The 16,757-nt window shown below is 42.6% G+C and overlaps 1 protein-coding gene across 1 annotated transcript in view; it reads right to left on the bottom strand.

The window, feature by feature from the left end:
- The window catches only part of SRSF12 (serine and arginine rich splicing factor 12), an 84,923-nt gene that overhangs the window by 55,081 nt on the left and 13,085 nt on the right, over positions 1–16,757 (bottom strand). The window contains exon 2 of the mRNA XM_085611175.1: positions 6,395–6,499. Coding sequence (XP_085467301.1) covers positions 6,395–6,499 — 105 coding nt within the window. The remainder of the gene's footprint in view (positions 1–6,394; positions 6,500–16,757) is intronic.

Raw genomic sequence — 16,757 nt, 5'->3', positions numbered from 1 at the left:
CTCCCAATATTAAGCATCAAATACTGTTCCGCCCCCTTCGCCAGTCTGATCCCCAGGTACATTCCTCACCCACAGGAACCCCACCTCCGGCAATCTCTCGTCCGGGAGCAAAGCCAGTCTCCCCACTGGACCTAATTTCGAATTCCCTGAATTTATCTGCAGCCCAAACATGTGTCCAAACTGTTCAAGGACCTCAAATAGTGTAGGTAGTGCCTGGGCAGGGTTTTGGATGTACACCAGGGTGTCATCCGCATACAGACACCCCATGATTAGCCTCACCGAGCGGGATCCCAAAGGTCTCCCATGCCCTTCTGAGGCCCGACACTAGAGGCTCCATTGTCATGGCGAATAAAAGTGGTGACAATGGGCATCCTTGTCTTGTGCCGCGTTGCAGTCTAAAAGGTCTTCGATACCAATTTCCCCACCCTAATTCTGGCACAGGGTTCCAAATATAATAACTGCACCCATTTCAGAATTCGTGGACCCACTCCCATTACACGAAGGACCTCCCACAGATGCACCCACCCGACCGAGTCGAGCGCTTGTTCAATATTGAGCAACACCAGGGCAGAATCCTCCAGATGCAAGAAGGGCGAGTGCCACACATGTGCTAACCTTCACAAATTAGGGGTCATGCTGCGTTTGAGAATAAATCCCGCCTGGTCGGGGTGGATTAAATATTGCATGTATGCGTGCAGGCGAGCCGCCATAATTCGCTGCGAATTTTTGTACCTATATTCAGCAAGGAAATAAGTCTGTAAGAACACCTGTAACTGGGGGTCCCTATCCTCCTTGGGTATCATGACCACCAGTGCTTCGTTCATGGAAGGTGGGAGTGTTTGACTTTGAAACGCTTCATTATACACCTTTAAGAGGGGGTGGTGGCCCACTTTGTGCTTTTGCATTTTGACCCAGGAGATATTGCACTTTTACTTCACCAAAAGCGGTCTACCTTTTATCTTTCCGACCCATAACTGTTGCCTTAGTGCATGACTGTATTATGGGGCATAACTCAGCCCATAAATCCCATTGTTGTAAAGCTTTTAAGTAATGTTTTCCTGAGATTAACATTTGCCTTTAAATAGTATGTAGTGCGGGTTATTTGACCCAGAGCCTCCTTTGTTTGCCTGGAGTACGGTTTATAAGTCAAGTTGTTAACCCTTTATTTTTTCAAGAGCACAACTTTGCTTGGATGAGGTGCAATACTGTGCATTATAGGTATATTTGAACAAGCGATTCCCTTCGTTATAACTAGCTTAATTAACCTTAAGCCTTTAAGTGTGCCATTTAGGTATGCAATCTCAAAGGGCCAGATGTAGGACACAGAATGGGCAAAACGCTTTGATACATCTGGCCCAAAGACCTTTCTGCTTTGCTGTACTGTCTGGAATAAAATGTCACTCGCTGTGTACCAGCAGAAATGAGAATAAAACTGTTAATAGGAAATTTTCATGCCTGGGTGTTTTGTCCCAACGCCCCAATGGCAGGAGACAGGGTTTCCTAACATCAACACCTCTTGCAAAATGATATGCAAAAGTTGTATTTATTTGGGGGGGGAAAAAAAAAAAAAAAAAAAAAAAAGAGTGCGCCATTCATTCAGTTTTGTTGAAATGCAATGTAAAAAGCTGTGTGGATATGAGTTGTAGGGGCACTGTCTGGCAATCAGAACTCTAGTGAAATTATCTGAGGATGTTTTGTAAAGAGGAGGACATAATCCTTCATTTGGGATTTTACAATTGTGACATGCTGATAATGTATGAATTTCTAACTACCCATGTAAGTGGCCAATGGTTGATTACCCAAGCATAACATGTTAACTTTGTAGTTGTGTCCTTAACACCTCTTACCAGAAATTCTTGAAACACTTTCACCCGATTTTGCCTTTAAATACAATTTGGAAATACATAACTATGTGAGCACAGCATGCTGTAAGGTAACTGAGCATGCCTTGTTATGTATTTACATTCAATAATTTTATGTTTTAAGAATTGTGGTGTGAGAAATAGGATTTACATGATATGTCCCTTAAATAAAATGCCCGCCGCTAAAAAGGCTTTGTTTGACATCAGTGTCCTCTTAAGGGAAAGTATACTTTCCCCGTCCTTTTTTTAAGTCACTGCGTACGGAATACAGTACTACATTTTTTTTTACCACATCGTATTATTTATTGACTGGTAAGGTCTACAGTAACGCAAGCTTGTCAAACAATTTCCATTACCCATATTTAAAGTTGGGTATGCCCTTTTAACTTATGTGACTCCAGTAACTAATTCAACAGTTGCTAATGACCAATGTTACTTACAACAGTTAACGCAATAGTATTCTTAGTCTAAAACAAGTAGCACTATCCAACTCCAACCACTAGATGGTGGAATATGCACAGCATGTTAATCTATTAGAACTCGTGCAATCATGCCTCCAAATAGACAGAACCGTGCCTTTAACCGAGCCCCTCTTCCAACTCCAAATCCCACTGCCCAGTCAGTCACGCATATACTTTTCACCTGCTCAGTACAGTCTCTCTCCCCCCCCCCCCCCCAAACTGTGAAAAACTGCATGGTAAACCACCTAGTAAATATAGGTGCAAGCAGTTATTGTCCATTTAGCAGGAACCTGTAGCGGTCGGTTTTTGCACTCGAAAGAGCCGTTAAATGTTATTCAGCCTCCCCCTCCCCTTTTTTCTCCTCCCTTCGATATCTATGTTGCAAAGTATGGCTAACTAGTAATGAGGGCCTAAGTCTAGACAACAAACCTGGGTGAAGAAAGCAATTTATGGCGAAATCGTTTTCAAGTCTGAGCTTTGACAGTAAGGTAACCCACAAAGGAAGTCCTGCATGTGGAGATATCTATTATTTCCACCACATTTCTTCCATCGGTTCAGCTAAATGGACAGTCTCAGTTTTGCAGACCTTAGTAGAGTTCAAGGTGGGTAATATGAAACAAACAGCGTAGCAAGCTAACCCAGCGAGCTGCCATGTAAAGAGCTAGCACAGAATCTTCCTTAGTAGAGGTTAATTGGGGAAAAATGATTTGGAAATAGCATTTACTTTGGGGCATGGGGACAACCGATCAAGTACTGCACCCAGGTAGTGAACTTGCACAACATAAGGTGGACACGGGCCCAGTAAGTCTGGTGAAGACCTAAAACAGGATCAAAAAGACTGATTTCAGATAACTATATTCAAAACAAGCACTTTTTCCTGCATCTAGTATTCAACTCGTCACAATGAGGCACATTCTGAAGATCCCCAAAACATCACCTAGCCAAGCCAGTCAGTGTCAAGCATGAACATAGGCATTTGTAATAATTAAAAGAGCAATTGCGACCAGTCAATCCTTGAAGTACCTTGCATGTGGCGTTGGAAGTTCAAAACAGTAAGGAACAAAAGTATAATTTGATGAGTAAGATTTTGCCGGAAGCAGGCTAGACAGGTCAAAGCCCTCCTAGATGTGCAGGAATCGAGATTAAAAAAACGCTAGCCATATAATAAATATTAATACTAAGAGACCCAAGATTAAGGCCATTTTAATATTCAAGAGCCTAGACACTAAAGTAAAGTTATTTCTTCATACACGATACCAAAAGGAGTCTTCACGAGCTATGCATGTTTTTATGTTAATTTACCAGGAACCAGGGTATTATCTTGGCTTCCATATCTTGATTTGACTGGCTCACTACCATTCAAATAGTGAATTTATAACACTGGCAATCTTGGTTTTTGCAAAAATATTTAATTTGGAGAAACCAGTTGAGAAGATGCGATTGATAAACCGAGCTATTCATCTGTCCTACACCAGGACTATGGAAAAACATTCTTACAGTATCAGCTTGGATATTCATTTCCTCCCTACAAATGAAAGGCCATAGGAAATTTCTTCAGAATTACCCACTGCATAGCTGAATAATTAGTTGACACACTGCGTTGAACTATGTGTTCACATAAAACATGGCTACTGTGGTATCTGTGATAACAAGGATTTTTCATCTGCTTCAGTGCCAGGAAGAAAAGAAAAAAAAAAGACGTTTCGTTTAAAAGGGGATCAGGATGGAACCTACAAAAATCAGCATGTGTTTAGGTCCAAATAGTGAATTCCCTACTTGTGGGGATCTTTGTCGTCACTATTTATGTTGGCCTCTATTGCAGAAAGTCAAATCTCTGAAGCTGCCACGCCAGCATCGGAGGTCTTAGTAAGTCATATACATCACAGTGCATATACGGTCTTGGAAGAAGAAGTTGTTTGAGAAGTGGTGGAGAACACGTACGCCCTGAAATCTTTGGCTGGGGACTTACTGATCTTTATAAAGAAACATAAGTGCTCATGTACGTTGCAGAACTTATCTATTTAGATAGTTTCCCAAAGATTACTTTCTTACCAGCCAGTCATCGCGTTAAGAGCAACAAGTAAACTCCCTTAGGTAAAAATGGGAAATCGCCACGAGAGGACCTTTCCAGATAGCCTAAGTATAGTGTTTAGCCACAATGGAAGGAATCCGAATTAACAGTGAACTATCTATGATGTCCTGATATAAAGGTCAATGCTTTCTTTGTGGGAACGTGAAAGAAGGAATCATGACAGTCTGCAGGTGCCAAGTACCCAACTACACTTTTCCTGGGAAGCAACAACTGTCTGGGTGCGGATGTGTTCACAAGATATGCTTTCAGGAAGAATGGGTATGGAAAAGGAATTAATGCCATTTCTCCCTGTGGAAACCTTGCCAGTGTCTATTGTACAGCTGAGGTCTGACAGCCCATTCTGGGAGCTCGCTTTCAGACCATGGAACGAGCTATGCAGGGGGAGTTGAAGTCGATGCGTGCTTCACCGATTATGTCTTTATGGAAGCATCGATTCAAAGATCCCCGTGGCAAGGTTCTACCCTTAAGCAAAATTGTTCGAAAAGCAGCTCTGCTACAGGACACAGGTTGGGGTATGGAAAACTAGCTTAGAGACCCATATACATTTAAGAAAAGGTTTTCCTTCACAAGGGCTACTTTTATTTACTGACAAACCCTAGAACCACAAACAGCACACACCTAAATGAAATTGTGCTATCCAATAAAGTGGCCCTGAAGTACCATCCAGCTGACATTAGATACTGCATGTACACTGAGCGATGTGGCATACAACAAGCAAAAATAAAAGCAAGGTGTCTGCTTGTTCTGGATTCTCTACGGGAATCGAGGTGATGTCATATCCCTTCAAAGGAAGAAAAAGAGGGCCAGAGGAAGATTACTATTTGGGAACGGTCAATGGGACAAATATGGACTGGTCATTAGAGAGAAAGAGGGCAGGGTAGCATATGTGTTTTCCGATTGCGTCATTGCTATTGCAGTCACATTCGGTCTCTTGGCGGGGGGCATGCCACAGAGAAAGGAGGACGTAGCAGTAAAAGTTTAAATCCGAATACAAGCCCACTGAATGTACCCACTAAAAGCCTTATTCAGATCTTGACAGTTGAGGAACAACTTAAGGTAAAACAGCATACATCAAAAGTATAGTTTGCATGTGCGCACGAGGATTCTATAAGCACCATGGTACTGCACTCTATGTGAGACACACGTTTGTTCCAACAGGTCATTCTGTTCTTTCTAGGGCCTTGAACTTGACTGTTCTGATAATTTAAGAGCAAACTCATTACTTAGAGAAAGTGAAGTCTTGCGAAAGGGAAAGGGGGTATTTATTTCCGAATTCAAACCATATTGCAGAAGCATGCAGGATACATAAAAATAACATTCCTGGGAAGAACATGGCATGTAGGTCCAAGGTGAAAAGAGAAATGTTCGTAACTGGCACTGCTGAACTGATATTTCAATATAACCGACATTGACCATTATTAATGATTATTGCATTTCTGAACACACACAAACACCCCCCCTCCCCCCCACTAAAGAAAATCTATTACACAACATTAAAACTCAATAAAATAAGACTGAATAGGATACAAAAAGCAGACTTGCAAGTTACCTCAATTTGGCTTGATCTTGGAAGCTTGACCTTTACTCTTTAGGGCTTGCAAGATGGACTGGACAAGAGCCGTAGACCAACCAAATCAGACTTGGCTTTGACTTTGTAACTGAGTAAGTTTCGGAAAGCCGAAGCCTCAACCTGGTGATGGCTTTGTCTTTGGCTTCCCCTCTTCCAGCTTTGTGTTTTTATCTCTTGCCACCCTCCCTCTTTGTTCCTTGAAGCTTGGAACTTTAAAGGTGTCTTTTGGCTTGCCTGCTTGCTTGCTTTATGCTTGGATTCTATCTAACAGGTTCATTCAAACTTTGGGGCTCTTGCCAGCTACTGTGGGCTGCTTTACATTTTCTGAGACAAAGAAATAAATACATTAAATTAGAACAAACGAAGTTTCAACATGTTTGCAAACATAACAAACAGAAATAAAGGATATTGGATATAAGCAAATCCTCTGGGGCGGCGAGTGTAGAAGTCAAGTGGAACGTATACGTCTACTATTGGGCCATATCGACCAAACTCACGGCGCAAATCCTCAGGCCTGAATCATTCCAGAAATAAGGTAAAGAAGTATAAACAGCGCTATTCCATATCAATCTGCTCTCATATCTCTAGATATTACAAAATAAAAGTAAAACATGGCTTGATTTAATCTATCTTGTACTTGATTAATAAGTTTTGCAAACTGTCTCAGTTGCTTTTACAAATCTTTTCTTTTTGTGCTTAGTTTAAAAAGGTCTGCTCACTACATATACATTTCAAAAGCAGTGGTTATTTAAATTTTACCAGTTACAATATACTTTCATCATCTCCAAATTAAGCAGCATGCATTGAAATTCTACATAAGAAGTTACTTGTTTTTAAACTATTGCTGCACTCACTGAAAAGTGGAAAGTAACCTTTGAAGCTTCAGCAATATGCATAATGACAAAACACAATCACTTGGAATTTAGCAACATGGAACAGTAAAAAAACCACTCACTTCATGAACGGAACATGGCAAGTTACAGAAAGCAAAGCCAACTACTTACCTGATAAACATAGTTCTTCCTATAACATGCAATCACCTTGTTCAACAACATTATAGATGTTACCAGGAAACATAACATCCCACTCATCTGGGAGGAAATTTCATGTCAGATGGGAAGGTGTATGCCGTTTTATGGAGATTTTTTTCAAGATCACTAATGGCCTTATTGGGTCTGGTGGTTTTGCGACAGCCAGACTCAGTGGCACAGAAGTGACAGTCCACCGTTTTGCAGATTCCGACTTACAAAGTCATATCAGAGGTGGACTGCCTGCTGTGTCAGGAACAGTCCCTCTCTGGCGGTGGCACGGGAGCACCACAATGCACTATACTGTGCAGGGACTGGCGCAATCACGCTCAGATATTGAAAGTTCTTACACCGCCAGCCTTTTCCTGGCGGAGCCCCGCAATGAAAAAGCTGGCGGTGCATTAACAAAGTGGGTCTTACAGGGCCCATATGTCCCCCACGCCATGGAAATAAATTAAGGGGGGGGAGGGGGGGGGCGACGACGATGACACAACATGTGCCCCCCCCTGACCACAATCCCCTCAGTTCCAGCACGGCATGGACGTCAGTGTCCCATGTTGTGTTGGAACTTTTTGGCCATTCCCGTAACGGTGCCTGTTTTCAAGGCGCTGCCATGGGAACGGCCAAAGGACTGTCGACCTTATAATGAGTTGCACACTTTCAACTCGTAAGCTGGCCAGGCAGTCCTGTGCGGCTTTGGCCCAGTGGAGTCGGCACTGCTGCACCATAGTCGTAACCAGGCCCTACTTATAAACCATCAACATTTTTTTTTTTTTAAATAGTTGTGATAACCTAGCTGTTAGGAGGGAATTTTAGAAATGGTCAAGGAGAAGGGAAACTAATATTCACAAGGACAGCCTGATTGATTTATTACAATAGCCCCTGCAATGGGAGAGGAATTACAAACTTTTGAAAATGATTTTTCATGTTGGAGCAAGGTGGTGGAAGGGAGGGCAAGAGGTACTTTTGACTGTCAACCTGCGCGCTACAGTGGCGTGGGAACAGACGGAGCTCAAGACTAGCAGACGGATGGCTGAGGAAAGAAAGTGCCTGGCTGTCTTGCAGGGAGTGATGAGCTGACTATTTAGATTCTTCAATATTCATGGCTTTATGCATCAGAACCGGACCTTTGAACTTTAAGAGAACTTTTCTGGAAGCAGTGGAGTTGGCATTTGTGATTAGTCGGGCAGAGTTATCGAATGCCATACAGGATACTAAGGATTGGAATAGTGTTAATGAAGTGTGCCAGCGCCCTAAGAAATTCACAATCAAAAATTCTATTAGGAAACGCTTAAATAATGCCTTTTTAGTTCTTTCATATTCAGACTGATTTCGGCGTTAATATGATGCAGGGAAGGCTGAAGTCAACTTAAGTGCAATAAGAAAACATGCAGAGCCAGCTCAACTCTTAAGGTGCCCCCTCAAGGCTGCATAAGCACAATCTGTGCATTGAGCGGAATCACTCGTGGCCTAGGCAAGAGGCAGGTTCTGGACGGTAGAACGGAATCTTAGCAGATTTGGATCTAACTATTTTGAAGAATATATCAAGACGGATTGAGGCTGTGGGGGTTCTGTAGAGACAGAGTTGAGGAAATTAATAAGGAGTGTGTCTGCCAGACAGGTGCTATTCTCTTGCAGAGCAACAAAAAATGCACTAGGAAAAGTATATAAATCATATCAGCTAAATGCAAATATAGATAACCTAATGTTTTTGAATCCCTGTGACTTGCCTTGTGCAACTAGTTTACTAGGAAGCCGAGATGGGTAGCAAAACCGACATCTTACAAATTGAATGGTAGGGGCATGAAACACACCCGTACTCCTGGGTCCCAGTGCTACTGCAGCTTTTGCGCCAGTGATACCTATGCATTTATATCAAGTTTTTGCCCCATACCGTACTTGAACCCTTGGGAGAGAGCACTGTGGTTCCCACAATTCCGACCTGCCCCCGGGTACACCCCCTTATTGGACACTGGCAGGCTGAAGAGCGGACTCGCATGTATAGGCTCTTGTGCCCTACTTTTCCGCATTGCAATGGTGTGTGCTCATTAAAAAGGAAAACTTACCGTAGGACAAAATGTCGTAAAAAGCTAGCAGTGTCCAGTGTAATAACATCACAGAACCGCGAAAAGCTCCGCAGTGTCCAACAGCACCAAAATAGTACCAAAAAAACAAAACAAAAAATATGCTTGTGTACGCTTCTTAACCCTTTCACCGCGGCGGGAATTCCGCCGCGGTGCTGGGGGGTGCGGGGGGGCAGCGCGGTGGCGCTGTGCTCATGACGGAGCCGCTCCGTCATGAGCCACGGTTGGGCTGTGCTCATGACGGAACGGTTCCGTCATGACTCCGCCCATTTGCGTTGTCCCCCCGCACAGGCGGGGAAACAGCGCCGCGCAGGCGGAGCGGCCGCCAACGGGCGTGTCATGACGGAACCGTTCCGTCATGAGCACACGGCAACCGTGGCTCATGACGGAACGGTTCCGTCATGAGCAGGGAAGGGGTTAAAGAACGTACTGATAAACAAAGCACTGTGAAAAGCTCCACAGTGCCCAGCGACACGTAAACAGTACAAAAAGCATATGCTTGTGTGTGCCCGCATCTTTAAAAACCTACGGAAAAACAAAGCGCTGTGAAAAGATGAGCAGTGTAAAAAAACATATGCTTGTGATAGCGCATTTAAAAGGGCAAACTTACTGGAAAAGAAAGCTTGGTGAAAAGCTTTACGCTGTCCGGTGAAATGATAATTGCCGCGCACAACATTTATGACCGCTTTAAACACACAACCCCAATAGTATATCGATGCAGCTGCCTACCGAAAATCCAAGCGCCGTGAAAGCTTATCAGTGTCCAGTGGCACGTAAACAATTTAAACAAGCTGATCGCAGCAAAAAGACAGAAGTGGATGCCTGCTTGTGCCCCAGGGGAACTGCAGGTCAGCAAAAAGAGAAGTGGATGGCTGCTTGAGCCCCAGGGGAACTGCAGGTCAGCAAAAAGAGAAGTGGATGGCTGCTTGAGCCCCAGGGGAACTGCGGGGTGTGCGCTGGTTCGGAGCTATGAGCGAAGCGGCATTTTCATTACTATAGCAACAGAATGGCATGGTACTATCCACAGTCCCTACGGATACGCGCATGCTGTCTGCTATGGACAAATGGCAAGAGCAGCCATGTTTGTCCATGCAGGCACGTGCATAAAAGCCCTCGGCAGAATCGATTCCAAAAGGTACTCGCTCGGCGAGACCTAAAAACCACACACACAGATCTAAAAACCACACACACCCAGAGGTTAAGTCCACTTCCAAGCTTTGTAGCAAATTTGAAGATGCGCAAAAGTATATGGCAAAACTCAAACGAAGCAAAATCAATCAATTCATCCTTTTTAAAGAAATTGTTCGAATTGTATTTGATGCTTAAATGAATTGTTAGAATGTCTTGTGTTATTCCATCATAACGACAATTGTAATTTCTCATGGTAATGAACCACTAGTACATGTGCCAATGTATTTCTGGCGACTGCCCTTCATCAGGGGCTCAATGTCTGCAAAGTTGGAGACTGGGTAGCAGTACATGAATTAACAGCACCATCAGCTGTTAGTATACACATGTGGTTCAGTGCAAAACGTGTGAAAAGATGCTGAAAATTTGAGTGTGCATTAATGAACACGAGTAATATTCGCACAAAGAATTTAAAATCAACTGTAGCTGCACACTTTAACTCCATGCAACACAATGCAAGTCAAGTAAGATTCCTAGTTCTTGAACACGTCCCTGTAATACAAGGCCGAGACAATACTCAATTTCTTCTACAAAGCGAAACTTTCTGGATCAACCATATGGACACAGTCAAGCAGAGGGGATTAAATGAACGCTTGGACTTTAGTTGCTTTCTATAACAAGTTACTGCAATTCTACATTTCTGCCGTGATGTTTATCTTTTATATTGTCATTCACAAACACATCTGGTTTGTATATGTATGCATTTTGGTTTTATTATGATCAAGTGCAGTTAGGTTATTGCTCTTAGATTAGTTTTCTTGCATGGATATTCACAATCACTTGCACGTTTTTATAGGTACGAATATGTTCTGCTCTCCATCATGTTCGTTTTTTTTCCACTTGTATATTCATTTTTTTTTTTTTAATTCACCAATACATCCAGGCCACTTTTTAAAGATGTGAATATTATTTTGCTCTTTATATTGCTTGTTCTGTCCCACGGCAGGCTGTTACTTTGACTTTCTGTTCACTATAGCATTCATACGCATATACTCTGTTTTTCATGATGATCGAGTTTATTAAGATGTCATTGGAATTTTACAAATATTTATTATTTTCAGGTTAAGTACGTTGAGGTTTCTTCGATACACTATTTGAAATGGTTACCTTTCCCTGAAGCCGCTCAACGCTTGTTTTCACCAGATTTCAAATTTTTTGATTAATCGTGGTAAACTTTTGTACGTTTGTTTGGGATTGTCAACACTCCGAAATAGGTCTGTCTTCTGTATTGGAATCTTGTAGTAATTGAGTCTTCTTTCGCTTTTCTCTACACCCGCCTTTCACTTCCGGGTCGTCTTAATCACACACGCGCAAACACAGGTAGTCTCGTTAGACCGGAGACAGTCAGTCAACTCATTTACGAAACTCCACACAGGTGAGTGTTGGTTCCACTATTGTATTTATGTTCACTTGTCGGCCCATTTTTGCGAGAAAGACACTTTCATTTCCCAGTATTGCCGTCTGTTATCTTCGAAGAGCGTCCGGTTCACCTAAAATTCATCGCCCCGTGAGTTTCGTTACAGTTTTTTCACAGCTAGTTACTTTTACCTCAATTCAGTTGCACTAATATCGTGGGTGGCGGCACTTATCAGTTACTTTTGTCTTTTGCCACATAAGGGTGAAGCCACGTGATCGCTGTTTTGAATATTAATAGTTCACAAGTTTCGTTTTCACTACTTGTCTTAATTGCACATCGGCATACAAACTTTTATTGGCATTTCTTTTGGTGTTCCTCACTTTATTGCACCATCACATATTCTTTTACCACATGTATTACGTTCCAACAGCCAGCATGTTTTTACGCGTTTAGCATTGAACCACGTGTATACTAACAGCTGATGGTGCTGTTAATTCATGTACTGATACCCAGTCTCTTCAACTTTGCAGACATTGAGCCCTGATGAAGGGCAGTCGCCCGAAATGCATTGGGCACAAGTACTAGTGATTCATTACCATGAGAAGTTCCAACTGTCGTTATGATGGATTAACACAGGACATTCTAACAATTCATTTAACCATCGAATAAAACTTGAAGAATTTCTTTAAAAAGGATCAATTGATTGATTTTGCCTTTGTTGGAGTGCTGGTCAGGGACGTCCCTCACATGTGAGGTCAGCGCACTTTTGCATTCTCATAATTATCCTCACACTCAGGAGGGTTTACCTACCAGCACCACCTACCTTTTTTTACTTTAACCACACTATAAACCAAGGACTGCGCCAGTTTATTGATTTGTTTATACAAAAGTATATGGCAGCACCCAAAACTTTTTTTAAAGGAAGATACGCCCCCCCCCAAAAAACTTTTGGGCTGTAAACTTTTTTTTTTTTAACAAACAAAAAATTCAATACATGACTGATGTAATATGTGAGGTGATGAGCAGTGCATTGCAGGGGGAGAGAGTTCTAGTTAGCTCACTAACTACAACGGCTTAATTTCTCTGGTTGTGTACGAGTGACACCCGAGCCCAACTAGAACGTCCCATTTTTCAGTGAATTTCTGTGTTTTTTAACTAGCAGTCACGTTTGCAGAGTGGTGGAGAAAAGGGGCTGGGCCTTCGACCAGAATCAGGAATCCCACTGGGTAGGAATTACAGGGTACACCCGGAGGGCTTCTTGGCCCCCCCAAAGTCCCTCTGGAGTAAACTGAACTTCATCTCCCAACCAGTAGTGCACCTTGAGCAACGTGTGCAGGGTGGTCGAGTAAGGGGGCATGGCCCCCGAAGATCTCTTAGCAAAAAAGGAGGGATAGTTGGCTCCCAAGGACGTCCTTGGGGGCGAACTACCCCTCTTGTTATCTCCGGCAAGACACACAGTGGGTTTGCTTAGAAGTTTTTGGTGGCCTCGCCCCTTTCTCCACTACTATGCCAACGCACCCCCTGCTGCTTGTAAGATGAAGTCCATATTAGTCTTGAGGCCCTCGGAGGCAAGGTGACCTCATCTGCACCAGCAATGCGCCGAGAAGCACGTTTGCAGAGTGGTGGAGAAAGAGGGCAGGACCTCCGGCGAGTTGCAGTCTTTTTTCTTATTCTACTTTAGGAAGGGGGGTGGGGGAAGAGGAGGAGAACTGGTCGCATGCCACCCCCTTCCTTGGGCCATATTGGGCCCAGGGGACCCCATCCCCAGGGAGCTACTAACATGTAGCTCCACAGATCTCAAAGCAATGTCTGTGATCCTGCTCTCGTGTTCGGGAACATCAATAAAAGCAAAGCGGGGAGGAGTTGCGGAGATCATTGGGTCTCAGACGGTTTCCTATTAATTTCAAACAGCACCTTTTCCACACAGTTTTTGGGGGATATCTCTAGACCTTCTTAGTTCTCCTCTGAGGATCCATATCAGTTGAACCCTGGCTTCCATATTTCTTGTCAGAGGACTACTATCTAAGGAACCATTTACAAGACTTCCTCTAGGGGCTCTCTATGTTTTGTCCGTTTCCTTGTTACTCCTGTTCTATCTTAAAAGCACTTATACTCCTTGATTTTTAACTTAGCGCAGATGGACAGAAGTTGTCTACTGTTGGACACCAAGACTCCCTGATCCTCGCATGTTTTTAGCGACCTGATGGTGTGACCTTATCTATAGGTAATTACCAAAACACGCGACGGTGCATGTTGTGGAGACCACCAAAAACAGATTCACTATATACAATATGTCTGCAGTAGTGATAAACTTACTTCTACTCAGAATTGTATCCAAGTAGGATATTGATAAATTCGTATTGTGACAATATAACAATACTGTGCAAAAAATCTCCCTTTTATAAACAATACTCAAAGACACTGATTTATCTTTGTATAAGCAAACATTATATTCTAGGTAGTTCCTTGAATACGTCAGCGGGACGGTCCTGCCAGATTTCTTTATTGCTGTTTTTAGAATGTGCAAACTGTTTGTGGTACGAATGCGGTATGTATGGAAGTGTGGGATCAGATATATTAATATATTCGTGTCTTGACATTGTTTTCATTAACTGCTTTATTTATCATGTTGTGATTATACACAGTATTTAGTTTAGACAGTTTTGATACTCATAATAAATATAAGAATGTATCCACCCTTTGTTGAATTATCGTGACCTATAAATGTATTTGAAGTGATTGCATATCTATATTCATAATATCTGCATGTACAGTGAGTGTAGTCTCCGATTGGCTCAGGTGTGACTTTTTTTAGCACTATTTAAAGACAAGTTTGTCTTCGGCCTATCAAAGTAGCCTCCAGGCAGGATAGTATTCATTTCGGTGTCCGTGCTCGCTTCAGCAAGCGAGTGCATGAGTCTGTGCAGCCCCACGCATTCTTTGTTGGTCCAAGAGGCCTCCTCCATTAATTACAGAAACAGGAGGTGGTGGTCTCTGGGGCGTGATAAACGAGTACCCCCCCCAGAAATTATTTTTTAAAAACCCAGGGAGGTGGTGGACCCCTCTTTTTTATTATGCCCCCAGAATTTGGCGTTAGAAAAAACAGATGTGCAGGAGCCCGCACAATTCTTTTTTTTGCTGCTGATCCACCTGCGAGTCCATGCTACATTTCTTCGCTTCAAGCAAAGTCCCAAGATGGCTGCCAACACTTCCTGGTTGTAGTGCTGGCTGCCAATAAAATTTTAGTAGGATTTGTGAGCTCGCTGCAAGGACTCGCATACCCAGATATCTATAATTTTTAGGTGTCGCCTGGCGATAGCAGCGCATGAGAGTGCCTTTTGCAATGGATTCTCAGAATGCCTTACATGCACGCGTAGGGATGGACAAAGATAGCTGCTCTCGCCATTTGTCCAAACCTAACAGCATACGTGTGTACATACGGACAGTCAGACGCCATCGTGAGCTAAGCTTTCATTGTCATGGCAACTAAGCTTAGTCACGCTGCTTCCTTCAACTCTGGCTCCGTCAACAGATGTGCACGCGCATAGCGGCGTGCTTTCATTTTAAACAATGAGCTGGGGTAGACCGCACGCGTGCTCTGCCGCAACAATACGGTTGCCTGCATGCGTCTTAACAGTGTAATTGTGCACACTGGTCAGCCATACATCCTTCAGATATATTTGTGCACGCTGAGATTTGACAGACATTTATCCACACGCAGCGGTGGCTGCTATCGCCTCTGGAGCTGGAAAGTTTATTGCGTTGCTTTTGTTGCAGTTTGTCCACGAGTGTTGCTCACACTGGGGCGTGATACACAGCATTGTTTGCTGCATGCTTACAAACACGTAAACTAAAAATATGTGTTTAGCACAGTGTGCCGTCCGACTTGTATTTTGCTGTTCCTGTCATTGCGTCCAGATCTAGGATACAACAAGTCACATCATGCCTACAAGTCAGAACTATTTGCTTGGTCAATGGTTGCTAGTTGCATAAGATAAATAAGCAGCAACAAAAGCTTGTATATAATATTGAAAAAAACGTCCACTTAAAGCCCTGGTGACACCACGACAATGTTGCTGCTCCCGAGTTTCAAAAACAGGAGGGAAATCCAGAGAGAAAATGACTCTGGAAAGGATTTCCCTTCCCGTACAACGCTCACATCGATGCGCCTGCTCTGCTGTCACTGCAGTCCGAAAAAAAAAAAATATATACATTGAAAATGCAATGGGTCTTGCCTTTGATTAAGTTAAAGCCATTTGCTTTGCTAATGGTATTGTATAGCAAAGCAAATGGCTTTAACTTAATCAAAGGTGAGACCTATTGCATTTTTAATGCTTGTTTAAGCTAGATATCTCCAAAAACTACTGAAATGATTAACACCAAAATCATAAAAAGCATGCTTTCTGGACCAACATTAAGCTTTCTGCCAAATTTAGTGGAACTCCAGTTTGCAGTTCAGGCTGTAATCGCCCCCATAACATGGGGGAGAAAAGTTTTGCCCTCCCCCCTTTTTCTCGGCCCCCACTTGTTGTCAAGCGGTTTGTTGGCAAAACAGAAAAACACACTTTTCTTATGGAAACATTGGGACCTAACTAGATAAAAAAAAAATATATATATATATATATATACATACACTGAAAAAAACCATAGGTTTCACACATGTTATAGTTAGCAGGACATTTCACTCGTGAAAAACCAATGAAATTCCCCCGTTATAGTTAGTGCAGGCAACTATAACTCACGCGACCGCAATCCTCTGCTGATGACGTCAGATATTACATCACTGTATTTAGACACTTATTTACCCATGTCTTCTTCTATTAATTTTTAGCTATACATATATTACAAATATTTTTTTTCCAGAAAAACACATGTCATCAGTGATGCAATATCTGACGTCATCAGCAGAGGATTGAGGTCGTGTGAGTTATAGTTGCCTGCACTAACTATAACGGGGGAATTTCATTGGTTTTTCACGAGTGAAATATCCACCTAACTATAACATGTGTGAAACCTATGGTTTTTTCAGTGAATTTGCAAGGTTTTTTAAATGCTAATTCCTAACTATAACGTGTGTGAAACCTATGGTTTTTTCAGTGAATTTCAAAGGTTTTT

This window comes from Triturus cristatus, chromosome 6 (genome assembly GCF_964204655.1).
Source record: "Triturus cristatus chromosome 6, aTriCri1.1, whole genome shotgun sequence".
Lineage (NCBI taxonomy): Eukaryota > Metazoa > Chordata > Amphibia > Caudata > Salamandridae > Triturus > Triturus cristatus.
The sequence above is the reverse complement of the archived record's forward strand: the minus strand, read 5'-3'. Positions and strand labels throughout refer to the sequence as shown.